The sequence below is a fragment of the Podarcis erhardii genome (genome assembly GCF_964252035.2).
Source record: "Podarcis erhardii genome assembly, chromosome: 3".
NCBI lineage: Eukaryota > Metazoa > Chordata > Lepidosauria > Squamata > Lacertidae > Podarcis > Podarcis erhardii.
This window is the reverse complement of record NC_138507.1, coordinates 13,125,182-13,143,797: the sequence shown is the minus strand read 5'-3', so window position 1 is coordinate 13,143,797 and position 18,616 is coordinate 13,125,182. Positions and strand designations below refer to the sequence as shown.

Genomic DNA, 18,616 nt, shown 5'->3' with positions numbered 1-18,616 from the left:
CAAGGGAAATGATGTCCTGTCACCGGGGTGGGTGGGTGTTCGCATCTTTGTTATGTGAACGTTTTTTACAGTGGTGCCCCGCAAGACGAATGCCTCGCAAGACGAAAAACCCGCTAGACGAAAGGGTTTTCCGTTTTGGAGGTGCTTCGCAAAACGAATTTCCTATGGGCTTGCTTTGCAAGACGAAAATGTCTTGCGAGTTCCTGTGGGTTCCCCCCCCCTTTTTCTAAGCCGCTAAGCCGCTTATCAGCTGATCCGCTAAGCCGCTAATAGCGCTAAGCCGCTAAGCCGCTAATGGGCTTGCTTCGCAAGACGAAAAAGCCGCAAGACGAAGAGACTCGCGGAATGGATTCTTTTCGTCTTGCGAGGCACCACTGTACTTTCTGTTTTGGCTGCGACAGGTGAGGCATCATGTCTTCGCTCTCTCCTGGCTGATGTTGTTTTGCTGCTGTACAATAAAGCTTCGTAGAAAGAATAGGAAGCTGCTGTTTTACTGCATGGCTGAGATTCCTTCCACACAGGTGCACCGCTGCGCAAGATACTCTTTGGTAGCCGGGAGCAGCAGGTTGGCACAGTGGAAGCGGACTGGGCGCCACAATAGTCCCGCTGTTCACAGCCTTGATGGACTCTCATCGGAACATCCACAACCTCCCGAGGGAATCTGTTTCATTATCAAATAGCTCTTACTGTCAGAAAGTTGTTCCTGGGGTTTAGTCAGACTCTCCTTCATGGGATGGAAGAAGGAGCAGCTATGAAACAGCCTGTGGGCCTCTGGTCAGTAGTGGAAGCCAGGCTGGTCTTTCCTTGCCACGGCTGTGTCACACACAGCAAATGACAGTGTTCGTTAACTGCTTGTTTATTACTTTTCTTATTTGGGGGGCAAATGGCTGTTGGAATTCTTTCTGGAAGGAAAGAAGGGGGAGCAAGGCCCCTGCAGCTACTTATTCTCTGGATGGTGGCAGAGGAAACACCTTTCTCTTCGGAGGGGAAGGGGTGAAATCTCCAGGTGGATTTTTTTACTCCTGACAAGTGACAGAGGCAAACTGTCTGCAGATGGCTTTAAGCACCACAAAAATGCTATGAGGACAAAGGAATCTGAACTGCAGCTCCCCATACCAAATCATCAAACTTTTCCGGTTACTTTTGTTTCATGTGAGGTTTGTTTGTTTGATTGATTTAGGATAACATATACTCTTTCTTGCTTTAAACTATGGTTGTGCTGCAAAGGAGGCATTGTGTACTTTTTGTGTGAACATGGCAGTGGTGGAAGGCACCCCCAGTTTTGAGGGGTTGTATTGAAAGGGAGCGGGCTAGAGCGTTTGTGCATTTAGACTGAAGGCAACACAATGTAAAAAGCAACAACACTGCCCTTATTCCCCATGAATAATAAAATGTTACATTTTTTATTTGCTCTCAGTGAGGTCATCCAAATCTTTCTAGATGGCATAGAGAGTGTCATGACATTATCCTATTTGCTGCACGATCCTGATTGGTTAGGCTCTCTTAAGAAAGGACAGAGAAGAAGAAGAAGAAGAAGAAGAAGAAGAGGAGGAGGAGGAGGAGGAGGAGGAGTAGTAGTAGTAGTAGTAGTTTGGATTTGATATCCCGCTTTATCACTACCCAAAGGAGTCTCAAAGCGGCTAACATTCTCCTTTCCCTTCCTCCCCCACAACAAACACTCTGTGAGGTGAGTGGGGCCGAGAGACTTAAGAGAAGTGTGACTAGCCCAAGGTCACCCAGCAGCTGCATGTGGAGGAGCAGGGAAGCGAACCCGGTTCACCAGATTATGTGTCTACTGCTCTTAACCACTACACCAAGCAACAGAGGCAGCAGAGAAAACAATGGCTGCAAAACACATACACAGAGAAATAAACAGAGGCTGGGGAAGGGGACGGGAAGATGTCCTGTGCAATTTGGTCACTATCATTTTTGCACCTGAACTGTGATACTGACATCTCAAAAGCCACATAATTTTAGCTCAAGGCCCCCGAAAACCTCAGCAGGAGAGAAAACTTTTGATGCAGACATGAAGTTCAAAGCATGGAACCAGAGTGCAACCTAGGATCCCATATTCCCGAAATAAGGCCAGCTCTAAAACGTGGGTCTCTTCAGATAAGCTCAATGGTCCAGTGGCAAATATCTGGTTCTGTGGCAGCGTCTTGGCCCTCACTATCCACAAGATGGCAGTGCAAGACTGTGTCATGTGGACAAACATGTAAACATGCTTTCAAAGTCACATCAGGACTTCAAAAATGATTCATCACTTACTTCATCCATTGATGATTTTTTGCAGTCATCATCGTCATCGTCGTCATCGTCACTCTCGATCTCTGCTTCCCCTGCAACATTTTATTTGAAGAAAGGAAACTCAGTGCAGTCAACCGCCTCCCAATAGTCACACCTTTAAGCTGCTGTTGTTACCAGAGTCCCTTTGCTTCATCCAAATGCAACTACAGTACCATAGGCTCAAGATGGTATCTTGGTCTAGTGTTTTGGCTTTCAAAGCATTCCTCTGTGGCGAAAGGAGCCATTATCCCTCCCACACATTAATGAACAAACAGTAACATCATTATGATATTTTGCCATACTTAGAAGTTACGGAGTGCCAAAACTCCCATTCCCCATTTTCACAGTTAAACTTTGGTTACTTTTTGGTGGCTTTCAAAAAGATTGGAAGAAATTTAAAGATTATTTGAATAAATATTGTAATATTAAAGATTAGTAATCATTTGAAAGAACTAAATAGGCCTAGGATTAAATTAGGATTAAACAAATAAATGAGAAATAGTATGATAAGAAAAGTTAAGAAATTTGATTAAAATTGGAATATTGTTTTTTTAAAAAAATAATGATATTGGAAAACTGCTACAGTTCCAAATAAATTCAGATGGAAGAGATTAGAGGAAGTCAAGTAAAATGTTTATGAAGTTGGAAGTTTAAATAATTAATTAATTTCTTTATTGTATATGGGTATGTGGTTGTATTTTTGGTTATTATTTGTTAGGTTTGTTTTATTTTATTTTATTTTATTTTACTATTATTTTACTATTATTTTTCTTATTTTTGTTTTATTGAAATAATGTGTTTGTATGATATTCAATATATATTATTGGGGGGGGAGAGAATACGAGCCCCTCCAAAGACAATTTCTCCTACTTTTTCTCATTTCAGACTTGAGTCTTATCCCTCCCTTCACTTCCTCAGTTCTTGAGGGCTTTGTTTCGTGCTCAGAGGTGGGGCTATTGTTTTAGCAGTGAAACAGCACAGAGAATGAGCTTATGTGTAGAACCTGCAGAGTCATTCATTTCTGACTCTCAGCTAGACCCCGATCTGGGCAAACGTGTGCTCTCTGCTCCTCCTGAATAGCCTCTTTTGTAGCTAAGCTGAGCAAAGTGGTGCAAAGTTTTAAGGAACTGTTCTTTAAGAGAAGAAAAAAGGACGAACACTTCTCAAAGTTCTGTTACTCAAGCAACATTGCTGAATGGATGCCATGTTGTCATCAGCTACTTATCCTTCTATGGAACAAAGGAGCTATTTCTCAGCTGGGATGAAGTAGGGACCAGAAGAAACGTACCAATGTCCCCACTGTGGAAGGACGTGTGGATCCAGAATTGGCCTCCACAGTCACTTACGGACTCATTGTTAAAACCGTGTTTATAGAAGACAATCTTACTCGGCTACGAGTGATCACCAAAGAAGAAGAAGAAGAAGAAGAAGAAGAAGAAGAAGAAGAAGAAGAAGAAGAAGAAGAAGAAGAGTAGTAGTAGTAGTAGTTTGGATTTGATATCCCGCTTTATCACTATCCAAAGGAGTCTCAAAGCAGCTAACATCCTCCTTTCCCTTCCCTTCCTCCCCCACAACAAACACTCTGTGAGGTGAGTGGGGCTGAGAGACTTCAAAGAAGCGTGACTAGCCCAAGGTCACCCAGCAACCGCATGTGGAGGAGTGGAGACGGGAACCCGGTTCTCCAGATTACGAGACTACCGCTCTTAAACACAACACCACACTGGCTCTCCAGAAGAAGAAGATAGCATGGAAATATTTGTGATAACATCATTTATCAATTAGCAGCTAATTTTGAAAGGACACTTTCTCCCCCAGCCACACTTTACTTCTGTGTGTGTGTGTGTGTGTGTGTGCGCGCGCGCAAGACTGTTGGAATTCTCCTGTTGAAGGGCTGTGCTATGTGTGAGAGAAAAGGAGTTATTAGTCCAAAGCTTCAAGTCCTATATTATGCCCTGAAATAATGAGGCTATCCTTCTTGGGGTACACACGTGGAGAAATGAGGCTTTGCTCCAACAGACTTCAGGAATGGTGTCCTGGTGTTGATGCTAAAAGACAGCACAAGCTTCTGAATGGATGCTAACAAGTGAAGAATGAAGAAAAAAATTGGTTATGGTTTGACATAAAAAGAAAGATGCTGCTGTCATGGAAACGGACTGCAGGGACCTGGACACAGTGGCAGAAAGCAGGCAAGAATCACAAGCTTTGCCTCACTTGGCACAAAGGTTGAGGTTGAGCAATATTGAAGTAGCAATAGTGAGGATTTGCCTGTATTGATTCCCTCCATTAGAGGTGCTCAGCTGGCCTGCTGTGGAATAATTCTGCCCCTGAGGCATATTCTGAATATCCTGAGGCATATTCAAAGTTTGTCAAGAGTTTCACTTGCAAGGATTTTTAAAAAAAAGTCTTTTAGAGTGACAACATAGAGATCTCCTAATACATGCTGGTCCCCCTTTGATTTTCTGTGTAACATGTGCAATATGTAAATGATTAAATTTTGCATGTGAGCATTAGGAGTCAAGCCATAAACGGCACCTCCTTTATTAAGGTGACCATTTGAAAAGGCCTTCGGATCCGTCCACCAGACCACTTTATGGAAAATAAAGTAGCTTTCTACAATACAAAATCTGGGCATCCCTGTCCAACAAAGTGTACCATATGTTTTTTGAAGAAGTTGGGAATAGCTATGAGTATCAGAACCAGTGGCTTGCATTTGCATTATGCAGAGGATATTTGTGCCTATGTGTGTTTAAAAGTGGTAGTAGTTTTGTAACATGTGTTCCCCCGCCTTTTAAAAACAATATATTGCAGGGAAAGTGTTTGTTTACCGGCTCCAGGAGAAGAGGGCTCAAACCCGCTGGAAGCATCGCTACACGCATTCGAAGCTTGTTCAGACAGTTTTTTCCTTCCACTCCCATCTGCAGACTTCTGGGACTTCTTTTTATTCTTCACCAGAATTTTGTACATCAGGTCTGCCGGGCTTGGAAGAGGAACGCCACGTTCAAGCTGAGAAAGGAAACGAAACTGGCAGTAAAGCTGTGTCTCTTTAAAGCACAATTTCCGCACGTTGGGAGACATTTGGGCACCTGAGGCCAACCACAAAATGGCGTCGCCCTCCCCAGGAAAGAAGAACAGGGGGTGGGGGGTGGAGAGAAGGAAATCAAATCAACCTTACCCTATGGTTGAAGTGGGAATAAAAGGCTGCCTTGGGGAGGGGGGACAAACCCGCTCTGAATCATGGCAGCTGGATGCAGACCCCAGGAGACCACAGAGGGCAGCCCCCACCATTTCCCCACCATATGGGAAGAGATCAGCAGTGCCTCCTATCTGCCAAGAGGCCATAGCTGTCAATGTTTTCTTTTTTTAAAGGGAAATTCCCTTATTCTAAATAGGATTCCTCGCAAGAAAAGGGGAAAGTTGACAGCTATGCAAGAGGCCACTGCGGAGGTGGTAAGGGGGCAGGGCCTGCCAAGGAAGCAGAAGATGCAGCCACTGAAAAGCATGCCACAGCCATCACTGCCACTGCGGCAGCAGCAGTGGCCAATGCATTCCTTCAGATGGGCGGGATATAAATAATAAATTGTTGTTGTTGTTGTTGTTGTCAGAGTGGACTCTGCAATCATGTGATTAATTTCTTTCACAATAGTGCAAGTAATGCACTTGCTGATGCTATGATTCTCTTGACTTTATATGGTACAAAGCTAGACACATGTTGTGGTGACTCTTTTAAAACTACACTTGGGCACCCTTGCCAAACATCTTACAATGTACAATCTGTGATAAAGCACCTGACCACACCAACTATAATGTGCAAAATAAAGAAGAGTCTATTTAGAGGTGCTATATGAAAAGCAATTGAAAATTCAAAATTGTAAATCAATACTTTATATTTTTACTGCTACTTCTTCTTCTTTTACCAAAGAGGACCAACTTACTGGGTATTTTTCCAGTGGCTCCATCAACAGGGCATCACCAAATATTAATCTGCAATATTCTGCCATTTTTGCCTGTTGCTTTGGGCTGAAAAGGGAAGAAAACAGGGAATTAAATGAGGGTTATTCATAGCATTGGAAGTGCCAGTAATGGAAAATTTAATATCCTTTAACAAGAGGAAGAGGCATAATTTTTTTGAACCTATCCTCCTAAATTATTCTCACTGATATGGAGTCATTACACGATTATTCCGACTCTTGCGACAGTTCTTTTCACATACACTTTTACATTAAAAATACAATGAATGTTCTCAGACATCTGCAGTGGTAAACTGAAAAAGCTGAACCTGCCTCACATACAGGCAACTAATACGTGCTTAAGAAAATGCAGAAAATGAATGTCACATTTGCACGCTGTTAAACATAAATATCTTTATTCTACTCCTGTATGTAGGTTTGTGGTTCCTGCCTTAGGTTTCAGAGTTTTCTCGGTTTCACATTGCTGCTCAGGGTCAAGACTAGAAAGCAGGCATAGAATAAATGTTGAAGTTTTCCTCCAAATTTCCCAGTTCTTGCCACCTTCTTTTCCCTGTGCCCTGAGGCTGCTTGGGTGCTTTGCAACAGTTGTTGGGATTATGAGCAATATTAACTGAAATATCCTTGTACTCATTGAGAAACTCGATGCAAACTGGAAATATAATTTAAATGTACATGCATTTTTAATGGCAAAAGCTTGCCCAACACTATTGTGTGTGTACTGAGGGTTGCACATTAAATGTAATTTTTGGCTGAGAGCAAATGTTCAGAGTCCATCTGCAAAGCAAATAACACTCTGAATCTCTGTACCATCAGAAAAGCTCCTGGAGGAAGCAGTTTCAATTATGGTTTGAGCTTGTGGGTGAGAAATTGTTTTATTAGACACTGAACTCATCTCAAATTAATTTCAGCAGATGAGGTATTATTTCTAAGCCCTAGAAGGGGTACCAGAACCACCAATGATCTGGCTGGCTTTTTGTCTCCAGGCCCTTTTATTACAGGTTTCCATAAAAGAGCAGAAAATAAGAATTATATCTGCTTTCCAATAAGTTTTGCTCATACATTTCATCCAAAAGTTTTGGCGAAAGACTGATATATAGTGCCACTAGCCTTGTTCTATGTTTGTACATTTCTTGATTCTGGCATTTCAACAACAATGGTGATTTTTCAAACATGTCTGCTACTTAGGAGAAACCTGTTCATATATTCTAACTGTTGGCTAATTCATGGTCCCACCAAGCCACAGGAAGTGGCCTGAGAGACCCCGGATCTTTATCTTCCAATATGATTGGAAGGGTAGAGTTGCTGTCTGCTTTTTAGAGATCTCCTCTATGGAGCAGGCGGAGACATCTTTTATCCTCAATCTTAGCACTAAGCACCACGGGGCTATGATCTGAGATAAAGTTGTCTGCCTGCTCTTTAAAAGGCAAGGTTTCCAGAAATCTGTTTGAAAATGGGCTGTCAAGTGGATTTCCTTCTGTCTACCTGTTTGACCCCCATCGAGGCACATACACCTGCTATGAGTGCTTTCTTTTAAACGTGCAGATATCATGCAAAAATAAATACATAAATTGCTTTGCAATATGCATATTGTATAGTCGCTGATTTAAAATTGCCACTGTTGCTCTCCTCCCCTGACATGTTTGCTGATTTTGTGTGTGCCTAAGTCGCTAGAGCTAACCTATATGGACAAAGACTGCAAATCTAACCCTATGTTCATCTGAGGAATGTTGGAGGGTGTGCATATGGGATCAGGGTACACGTATGTAGTCCATGTGTATCTGTGTTTTATGTGCAGTGTCTGTGTGTATATATACACTGGCTATGGTCCCCACTGGCATTTGGTCCTTGGAGGGGTAGTTGACTGGCAACAGGGCCCTTGGCCCAAAAAGATGCTCTTCAAGCATGCTGAAAAGTGGTTTTGGCACACATTCTCTGCAAAGAAATATGGAATGAAGCAAACTCATATCCAAACCACTTTCACCACATTTTGGAATGCCAGTGTTTCTTCACCACAAACTTCAATCATTCAGCAGCATCAATGAGACCTACGCAGGCTAATATTTATTTCGCAATATTGCTTACGGAAATATTTTGGCTACTTACGAATCCACATGATTTTCAAAAGAGAGAAGGATCGGGAAAGGAGACGTCTTAAATGCACATTCCGCAATAGCTTCTATTACTTCCTATGGGAGATGGCAGGGAAGAAGGAAGAAGAACAGGCAATGAGGATTTCTTATTTTTAAAGAACACATTTCTCTTTCCGTATTTTTTTTTTATAAAAAAAACACAATGATTTAACACACAAACATAAGCAGTTTGATAACTTCTCGGGCACATAGCCTTGCTTTCTCATGTTCTAAAAAACTTTAAAAGAGTTGAGGAAGCCCCACTAGCAATTAAGTTATTCTAAGCTTGATTTACTTTATCGTCTTCAGAATCTCTCCCTTCCACTATTACATCTGCTGCTTGAGGGAGAACAAACAACAGCCTGCATGAAAGATTCTGTCTTTGTAGGGCCCAACTGTATGCCTAAAGCTATGCCTTTTTGCAGAATTAAAATAGTCACATATTGCCTGACAGCCTTTTATTTTTACAGGCTTTCTTTCCACAAAACTCTGTTATTTAGCTTAACACATTTCAGGCTTGTTTTTGATGTGGGGAAACCCTTAGATGTGACAGAGAGCGGCTATTGCAGGGAGTCAAATAAGGGTGAGCATTTGGAATATTTCCTAAAAGTTGCCTAAAAGCTGACTGGGGTTAGCATCTATTTATCTAACAGAAGTTAGAAGTTTATCTAACACTTCAGAAGGATATGGGTTTAGGCTATCTTGGTTATGCCAAACTGGTCTATCGCTATAGTCCCATTTGATTCCCTAGGCGATTAGACTCACATGATGGAGAGTGGGGATGGTGGTCACTGGTTGTGTTCTCCCTAACATGTTCCTGCATCTGCCACTGCCTCTCTTGTGCATTAGAAGGGAACTTAAAAATGGTAAGTGTAATGCTGGTGGTCAACAAAAGGTGTTCAAAGACTTTCTCAAATGTAGTACAGTGGTACAGTAGTACAGTAAAAAAAATGTAGTACAGTAGTACCTCGGGTTAAGTACTTAATTCATTCCGGAGGTCCATTCTTAAGATGAAACTGTTCTTAACCTGAAGCACCACTTTAGCTAATGGGGCCTCCTGCTGCCGCCGCACCGCTAGAGCCCGATTTCTGTACTTATCCTGAAGCAAAGTTCTTAACCTGAAGCACTATTTCTGGGCTAGCGGAGTGTGTAACCTGAAGCATATGTAACCTGAAGTGCATGCAACCCGAGGTACCACTGTATGAACACCAACAACTGGGAAATACTGCCCTGCAAGCGCTCCAATTGGAGAACAGCCTTTACCAAAGGTGTCATGGGTTTTGAAGACGCTCGAACTCAGGACGAAAGGGAAAAACATGCTAAGAGGAAGGCACGCTTGGCAAACTCTCACCGTGATCAACTCCTGCCCGGAAACCTATGTCCCCACTGTGGAAGGATGTGTGGATCCAGAATTGGCCTCCATAGCCACTTACGGATTCACTGTTAAAACTGTGTTTATGGAAGACAATCTTACTTGGCTTTGAGTGATTGCCAAAGAAGAGAAGGGGAACATCTGGAGCTTGGTGTTTACCCATGTACGCAAGTACAAGAGGCAGGTCCCCTTGTATTTCACTATTAACATAAAAGGTAAAGGGACCCCTGACCATTAGGTCCAGTCATGGCCGACTCTGGGGTTGCGGCGCTCATCTCGCTTTACTGGCTTCCGGGTCATGCGGCCAGCATGACTAAGCCGCTTCTGGCGAACCAGAGCAGCGCATGGAAACACCATTTACCTTCCCGCCGGAGCGGTACCTATTTATCTACTTGCACTTTGACATACTTTCAAACTATTAACATACTTCTTCTTAATTGTATTTCAGTTCAACAATTACTTTGAGAAAATACATATTTTGTTATGTGCAAATGGTTTTGGATACCTGTTAGGTCCGTAAATTAACATGTAGCATATATTCAACACAAAAACAGCGACAATTTGTTGTTGACAAAGGGCAACTGGACATATAAAGAGACCCATTACCTTCAGTAGCTAAGGGCCTCATCAAACCTAAATCCGGCCCTGCTTTCATCCTCCAATGTGTGACGGGGAAAGGCACAGGGATGTGGTAGAGTATTTCACCAGTTTCCCTCCTGGGGGAACTGAATAGCCAAATAGGGCTTATGGCTTTGCCCAAAAGCTAACAATTTCAAATGCAGGACAGGAGCAAATCCATATGAGACATGTTTCAAGATGAGTATCTCTCAGGCAAGGTTCTCGTGGCATAACCAAGGTTTGCATCCATAGCTGTCAACGTTTCCCATTTTTTAATGGAAATTCCCTTATTCCGAATAGGATTCCTTGCAAGAAAATTGAAAGGTTGAGAGCTATGTTTGCATCTGAGGCATCATTGCCTGAAAATATATTGCTATGAATGTGTGTCCATCAGGAAAGGGAAGAAAAAGGTCAAGCTACACAAAAATCAAGGGACACGGGTGACGCTGTGGGTTAAACCACAGAGCCTAGGACTTGCCGATCAGAAGGTTGGCTGTTCGAATCCCCACGACAGGGCGAGCTCCCGTTGCTCGGTCCCTGCTCCTGCCAACCTAGCAGTTCAAAAGCACGTCAAAGTGCAAGTAGATAAATAGGTACCACTCTGGCAGGAAGGTAAACAGTGTTTCCGTGTGCTGCTCTGGTTCGCCAGAAGCAGCTTAGTCATGCTGGCCACATGACCCGGAAGCTGTACGCCGGCTCCCTCGGTCAATAAAGCGAGATGAGCGCTGCAACCCCAGAGTCAGCCACGACTGGACCTAATGGTCAGGGGTCCCTTTACCTTTTTACACAAAAATCATATTTTGATGGGGGGGGGGGAGCTGACCTGGCAATACAAATTACACCCATCTTGGTAAAACCGTTGTATGTTACAATGAAGTTTGGAAATGAATTCACGGTGCTTTAGATCTCAGCCTCCCATATTTACTCAGTTGTGGCATAAAGAAAGAATTAGGGGAGTCAAATTGCAGCACAGTAAGATCAATTTACTTTTGTGCCTCCGAACATGTCAAATCTATTTGTTGGAGGCAGGGGGAACTGACAGGCTAAGAGAATGCCTGTTAGATGGAGGACAGCCATGGTCCAAGTATGTGCTGGTTTAATGACTTTGCACCCATCAGCTACTGAGAATTCAAAATTCATTCACACACAGGATATGTTATTTCTCAACAAGAGTGTGTTGTCAAACTGAACAGCAAAGTGACAACAATATTTTTAAACTGGTGTTCATGCTAGTGTAATCAGAAGTGTAACTAATTTAGTCACAATATCCTGACGATCTTCACAGATTGCAGAGAAATAGGCCATTCTCAGCCCCCCCCCCAAGATAACCAATAACAATGAGAGAGGTGAGGCCTCAAACTGGTGTTCAAAACATCTGATTTTATGATGATGTATAATGTGCCAGACACTTTAACATTAGTCTCTCTCAGAAGCTCTATGACACAAACACATTTTAAAAGTCTTGGATTGCTAAATTAAATTATGAAACTGAATCAATAAATAAAAACCTGAGACCAAAGATATCACGAGGAGACAAATGCCCCAATAATAGATTTTATTTTTCTTTACAATCCTTATATCCTGCAAACCTTCAGCACATAAATAACAGGGCACGTAGCAATAAAATGGACGTGGGGAGCCTGTAGTCATCCAGATGTTGTCCAGATGTTCCTAAACTTCACCACCCATCAGCATGGTCAATGGTCAGATGGTTGAAGGGGGCTGTAGTCTAGCAACATCTGGGGATATCACATTCTGATGATATAGGCATTATATATACACAGAGTCCAGAACTTTGAAAGCATTCACGGAAAACAGTAACTGTCAGGAGTGCATGCAGGAGTCAGGCCCTGTGACTGGTAGGGCCTCGCAGGACTGTGGCCTTCCTGAGTTTGGCCTGGAAGGGCAAGGCGTGGCGGCATAGGTGAGGCTTGACAGAAGACTCATAGCACCTGGTGGCAAGGGCCGGGAGAGGTATATAAGACCAGCATTTCCCTCTGTTTCTTTGCCACAGGAACATGCTACACACCTAGCTGTGCTTCGGCTTCTTGACTCCGGGTATCCTGACTCTTGGACTCTTGGCTTCCTGACCCCTGGACTGCTGACCCCTGCTTCCTGACCTCTACCCCAGTCCCAATGTACCAAGCCGGGACTCCAACTGCCTGTAACAAGGTTAGATTACTGCAATGCATTATACATAGGGCTACCTCTGAAGATGGTTCGGAAACTTCAGCTAGTGCAGAATTCAGCAGCCAGGTTGCTCACCAGAGCAAGACTGATTGAGCATATTACACTGATCCTGGACCAACTGGCTACCAATTAGTTTCCGGGCCCAATTCAAAGTGCTGGTTTTGACCTCCAAAGCCTTAAACAGATCAGGACTGCAATACCTCAAGGACCGCCTCTTTCCATATGAATCTACCCGGACCCTGAGATCATCTTCTGAGGCCCTTCTTGGTGTGCCTCCTCCTCAAGAGGTCCGGAGGGTGGCAACATGAGAACGGGCCTTCTCATCTCTCCCCATCTGTGGAATGCTCTCCCCAGGGAAGTTTGCCTTCATTATACACCTTTATGTACCAGGCAAAATAATCATTTTTAACCAAGCCTTTGGTTGATCTGATTTACATCCTATGCCCTTTTAAAATGTGTCTTTGTTGTTGTTGTGGGTGCTATTGGGTTGTTTTATTTTTATTATGTATTTTATGGTTTTATATCTTGATTTTATTCAGTGAATCGCCCTGAGACCCCTGGGTATAGGGTGGTAGATAAATTCAAGAAATAATAAAAATAAAAAGAATAAAAAGAATTGTAACTAAAAATATTTCATCTATGGGTACCCTTCTTGTGTGGAATAAGATGCTGGACTAAATGAGCCTTTGGTCTGGTCCAGGAGGGCTCTGCTTAATGTATGAAGGGATAAACAGGAATATGAGGGACCAGTCCTGCTGCTGCCATGATGGGCACAGTCCCAACATCTTCGTCCTCACCTGCTCCAACCCTAACTTCGCATGTGGAGCAGAAGAATCTTTCCAAGTTTAACTGTCCACACTCAGAATCCTCAGTGAGAATTATCCCAGTCACACAGGGTTCCTGCCTGTGTGGAGGAGTCTAAATACACTCAGCTGAACAGGAGAAGATTTGCCCTCCAGACCTTCTTCTTAATGCCTGAAGGTTTGAGGCTGTAGCCAGTTTGGGCTGTTTGAGGCAGAGCTGGCATTTGTGACTGCGCTCCTTCCTCCACAAACATCAGATAGATGCAAACACCTCAGCAAGGCTTGAGGTATTTGTTTTAAGGATATAGAAAGTGCGTGGGAAGCATTTTCATGACACTTAGGGTGTTTGCTTTCATACTATATCCTACAGCTCACAAGATACTCCATTCTATTCCAACTCCACATAATCCCTAAACCTTTAACGTATTTTAAGGTTATTTCCACAGTCTAGGGTTGTTTGTTTGTTTTTCCATATGGGATTTTCATTAATTCCTCAAAGGACTGTTGTGTAAATCTTGGAAGTACAGTATAACGAAGGAGCAAACTATAAAATACCAGCCATTAAACTGTCTGAAAAGGTATATGAACCAAACAACCATTGTTTCTTGATGGACAAATAACTACTGACGAATAGTGCAGTAACTTTCATGAAAGAAGATCAGCTGACATTACCGCAAAGGGAAGTCAGAAGGGTATAGATAATATGAACTGAGGGGTAGTTAGCTATACATTTCTTGTAACTGTCTCTATCACATTGTTTCAGTTCTTCAGATAATTTTATAAAAAGCTTGAAAGGATTGAAATAGTACACAAGTAAGCACATATTCCATAGTATAACCAGGGCTGGATTTAGATTTGATGAGGCCCTAAACTACTGAAGCTAATGGGGCCCTTTATATGGCCAGCTGTCCTTTTTCAACAACAAATTGTCGCTGTTTTTTGTGTTGAATATATGCTATATGTTAATTTATGGACCTAATAGGTATCTAAAGCCATTTGCACATAACAAGTAGGAGCCTACACAACACAAAACACTGTTGCTGTATGTAAGTTTTATTTTATTTGTTTTTTATCTTATATTTTGGAAATGTACTTCCAGGTTTTTTCCCTTTAATTTTTTTGGGGCCCCCCAAGAGAGTGGGGCCCTAAGCTATGGCTTGTTTAGCTTATACATAAATCCGGCACTGCAGTTAACAGTAGACAATCATGGTGGAGAGACTTATTTAGATTTTGTAATGAGACCATAGCATCATCATAGTTTCCCTATCATGCAACAAAAGTGCCTCCAGTCTGTCCATTTAATGTTTTACTTAAAAAGAACAGTAATTTTCAATCCACTACCATAATGTCCCCAGATTAAGTGTTAACTATTTCACCTTTGTTCCTTGGATGCTAGTCAATATGTTATCCAGCACAGATCCTTGTTGACATTAGAAGATAATATATCTTGCATTCAGCTCATAGATCCATTTGAGGCTCTACTGCTGTCCATTTCCTTATAGCTAAATGCAGCATCAGTAGCAGTCTTCGAGAATTGAAAAAATGTGTTGAGCATAAGGTATACAGAGGGAGCAGGTACTTGTGTGGCAGCCCTGCCCTCAATGTCCTCATTTGTGCCTGCTCCAATGCCATCCTTCTCATGTTGAGTTGGGAGGTAGGAAGGTTGAGGGTAAAGGTAAAGGACCCCTGGATGGTTATAAGTCCAGTCAAAGGCGACTTTGGGGATGCAGCGCTGATCTCGCTTTCAGGCCAAGGGAGCTGGCATTTGTCCACAGACAGCTTTCCGGGTCATGTGGCTAGCAGGACTAAACCACTTCTGGTGCAACAGAACACAGTGACGGAAACCAGAGTGCATGGAAACGCTGTTTACCTTCCCGCCACAGCGGTACCTATTTATCTACTTGCACTGGCATGCTTTCAAACTGCAAGGTTGGCAGGAGCTGGGACAGAGAAATAGGATCTCACTCCATTGCAGGGATTTGAACCACTGACCTTTTGACTGGCAAGCCCAAGAGGCTCAGTGGTTTAGACCACAGCGCCAGCTGAGGAGCTGTGCCCAGCACACCAAGGGATGCTTGAGTAAGTCCAGTGAATGTGCACTCACTCTACCTGATGCTTTTGAATGTGCAGATGGCTACTGTCTCTCCATTTACAGTTTCTCTTCATTTGAAAGCTCTGCATCGCACCAAAGACCTCATTGCTAGGCTTCGGCGCAGAAACGTACGCTACGCTCGACAAGGTTGCTCTAGTCTCCCAGATGAGAATTGAAACAAAAGCTTCAGTGAAGACTTACGGCACGAGTCTCCAAGATGCCCACGACAAGTGCCTTACCACATTTCCCTTCCTCCCTTAGCCCAAAATAAGCTAAGTGTATGTTGCAAACTGGCCCTTGCACAATAATATCAGCGACACTGCACAACGTACCTTAAAGGATATCTCAGTTGTCATGGTGAATCCATGTGTAATAACGGGCTCTTCTTCAGCTGTTCGGCCTTTCCAGCAGTCCAGCTCGACGCAGCGACAGCCAGACAATAGCACTTGGCGATACATCTCTACGGAAGAGTTACCGGCCAGCTGTCCAGCTGCAAAGACATAACGAGGAGCATGAAACAAGGGGACCCATTATGGGCTTATGGACTAAATGCACATAATTTAACCATAATGAAAGCTTACATCATCCGTTTCCCCCAGTGGTGACAAACAAATGGACAAATACATTTAAGAGGCATAAAATGTAATGAAGATCATGTCCAATTAGTCAATTCTGAATGGTTCTGATTTTTCCTTCATATTCAGCACTGTAAATCAGAGATGGCTAAGCTGTAGCCTATCAGATATTATTGGACTCCAACTCCCCAGGCATGGACAATGGTCAGAAATGGCAAGAGTTGTAGTTCAAACAACCTCTGGAGGACCATAGGTTAGCCACCTCTGGTGTGCATGATTTCTACCTAAAGAATATTGCATTGATGTGTGTGGTGGTAGACCTAGAAAATAAGAGGGAATATCACATGCACAACAGTTCAGATTCCCATTGGTTTCAAATGTTTCTGTATTTCTAAAATGCTAAGAAATACCTTTGCCAGTTGTGGTATTTCTTGTGAGAACCATGAAATATAAACAAAGAGGATGAGAGAACTGTACACTGTACTGCTCAGTGTCCACTTTTTAGGGTTTTAGTCTTGTTTCAAATGTATTTCTAATTGTGTTTTTAATTATCATATTGTAATCACACTGAGGCAGCAGCTTAGATTCTCGTGTTACTATTAATTGTCTTTAAGAAATCTAACTCTTGTAAATGTGTTCTGAATGATGCCATCAAAATGCACTTGTGGCAGAAACGGCTCTTCTGTCAAAAAACGTATTATAATTTAGTACAGTAAAAACAACAAAAAGTTTGCAGTCTCTTGTACAGTTGACACCACCTTAGAGCTTTGTTGTGCCAACTGATCGGCACTGGCAGTTCCATGTTTTCACAACTCCCAGAATTTAATGTGACATTCTGTACTTAACTGGTTTATAATGAAACACTGACACTCAATGGGCCCCAATCCAACCCAAGTGAAACACTTTCATTGATTTTCGTGAGAGTGACTTAGTTATGTGCTCAACTCTCTTACTGGTCAGTGAGAAAGGCTCACTTTAGGTAGGGTGGGTTTAAAAAAAGTTTAGAGTATATTTTATTGTGAAAAGCTTAAAATTAAATCCAAAGGGTTGCATTCAAAGTAGTACTTCACAGTGCCTTTCGAGAGTGGGATGACTTCCGTTTGTGCAATGGGACACTTTCTTCTCCTTCCAACCATCTGCCCCCTCAATTTGTTCTGGGGTTTCCTCCCAAACAGATTTGGGGACAGCCTGGGTCATATTGTGTGAGGCAAGAAGAGGGTAGGGAGTCTTTTTAAAAAAATAAGTGGACATTTTTCCACTCACACATTTGGTTAGTTAAATACCACTCAATATCCAATCATAGATCAATAAGCTTGAAACAGGATGGCCTTCTATCATGGATGATGTAGTAGTGGATTTCCTGCATTCGTGAGACTAGATTACTTTTGAGAGCCTTTTCAACTTTGTGATTCTCATCCATTATTTTCTGCTTTGCTTTTCAAGCGACCCATGCTTTAGGATAGCAATGTGATCAACCACCCAATTAAGCTGGTTAGCTGAATTAGGTTAACTAACTGATTAATTGTTGCTTTTCCCCTGTCCTAAACAATGGTTATTCACTCTGCTTTGCTTCCTTCCTTCCTTTTTAATATTCTGTTATATTTCTTAAACAAGTAATAATTATAATGTTTTGCTTGCATGATTTTGGAGGGAACAGAACACACACACACACACACACACACACACACACACACAAAACAACACATGAGAATCCAAAGGGAATCTGCATGATTCACATTTGATGGGAAATAAGACACCCAATTACTACTTGTTAAGCCTTCACTGATACAAACTTTCCTTACACTCCTGGGGGTTTAACACCGAAACCTTGGGTAAGAGATTAAAAAACACACACCAATCTGTTAAATGCTTAAGCTGTGTGAAAATAAATTGGTAGAAGCCATTTAAGACAGGGCTTTTTGCTTAAGCTTGTCTATCAGATTCTAGAAAGTCACAAAGCTTTGGCATGTTTAGAATTCCTTGTCTTTAGGGTTTCCCCACATAAACACTGTCACCTATTTTTATTTTGTATAGACATTCAACAGGAGGGAGGAGGCATCAGTTGAGCAGCAGCCCAAAGTTCAGACTCTTAAGCTTTAGCACTAGGCCACAAGAATATAAGCAAAATTTGCTCCTCCTTCACTCCAAAGCAGTGGTCAGTGGACTAGGGGACTAGACTAGTCCCCTAAATGTTCCTTGCAAATTAGGGTATTAAAGTATGAAAGCCTGGTGCCTCCAGGCACAATGTTCCAAAGGGGTCCAAGAACCCTTTCTGCCACCTTCCCAAAGCCTGCCCAGGTTTGGGAAGGAGGTGTCAGGGCTCTAGCATCCTGTCAGAGGCCTGGTGAGAAAAAAAAATCCCAAGAAGCTTCTGCCCATCTTAGGAAGAGAGGTACAATGCTCACACGAACAATGTTGGGACATCACATGCACGACATCACCCCCCCCCACCCAATCGCCATCTCAAGCATGTAGACTGTCCATATACAAATGTCATGAAAATATGTGACCTCTTTTTTGGTGCAGTCTTTCCTCCTTCTTGATGATACATGAATGTCCAGTGCGGCTCCTTTAAAGAGTTAT

At 42.5% G+C, this 18,616-nt stretch overlaps 1 protein-coding gene across 3 annotated transcripts in view; it reads right to left on the bottom strand.

The window, feature by feature from the left end:
• The window catches only part of PLCB1 (phospholipase C beta 1), a 455,429-nt gene that overhangs the window by 102,645 nt on the left and 334,168 nt on the right, over positions 1-18,616 (bottom strand). For all 3 annotated transcript variants that reach the window (XM_081856862.1, XM_081856861.1, XM_081856863.1), the window contains 5 exons: positions 15,791-15,948; positions 8,358-8,440; positions 6,219-6,303; positions 5,112-5,289; positions 2,269-2,339 (listed from right to left, as the gene is read on the bottom strand). In XM_081856862.1, the coding sequence (XP_081712988.1) occupies positions 2,269-2,339; positions 5,112-5,289; positions 6,219-6,303; positions 8,358-8,440; positions 15,791-15,948 (575 nt within the window). The remainder of the gene's footprint in view (positions 1-2,268; positions 2,340-5,111; positions 5,290-6,218; positions 6,304-8,357; positions 8,441-15,790; positions 15,949-18,616) is intronic.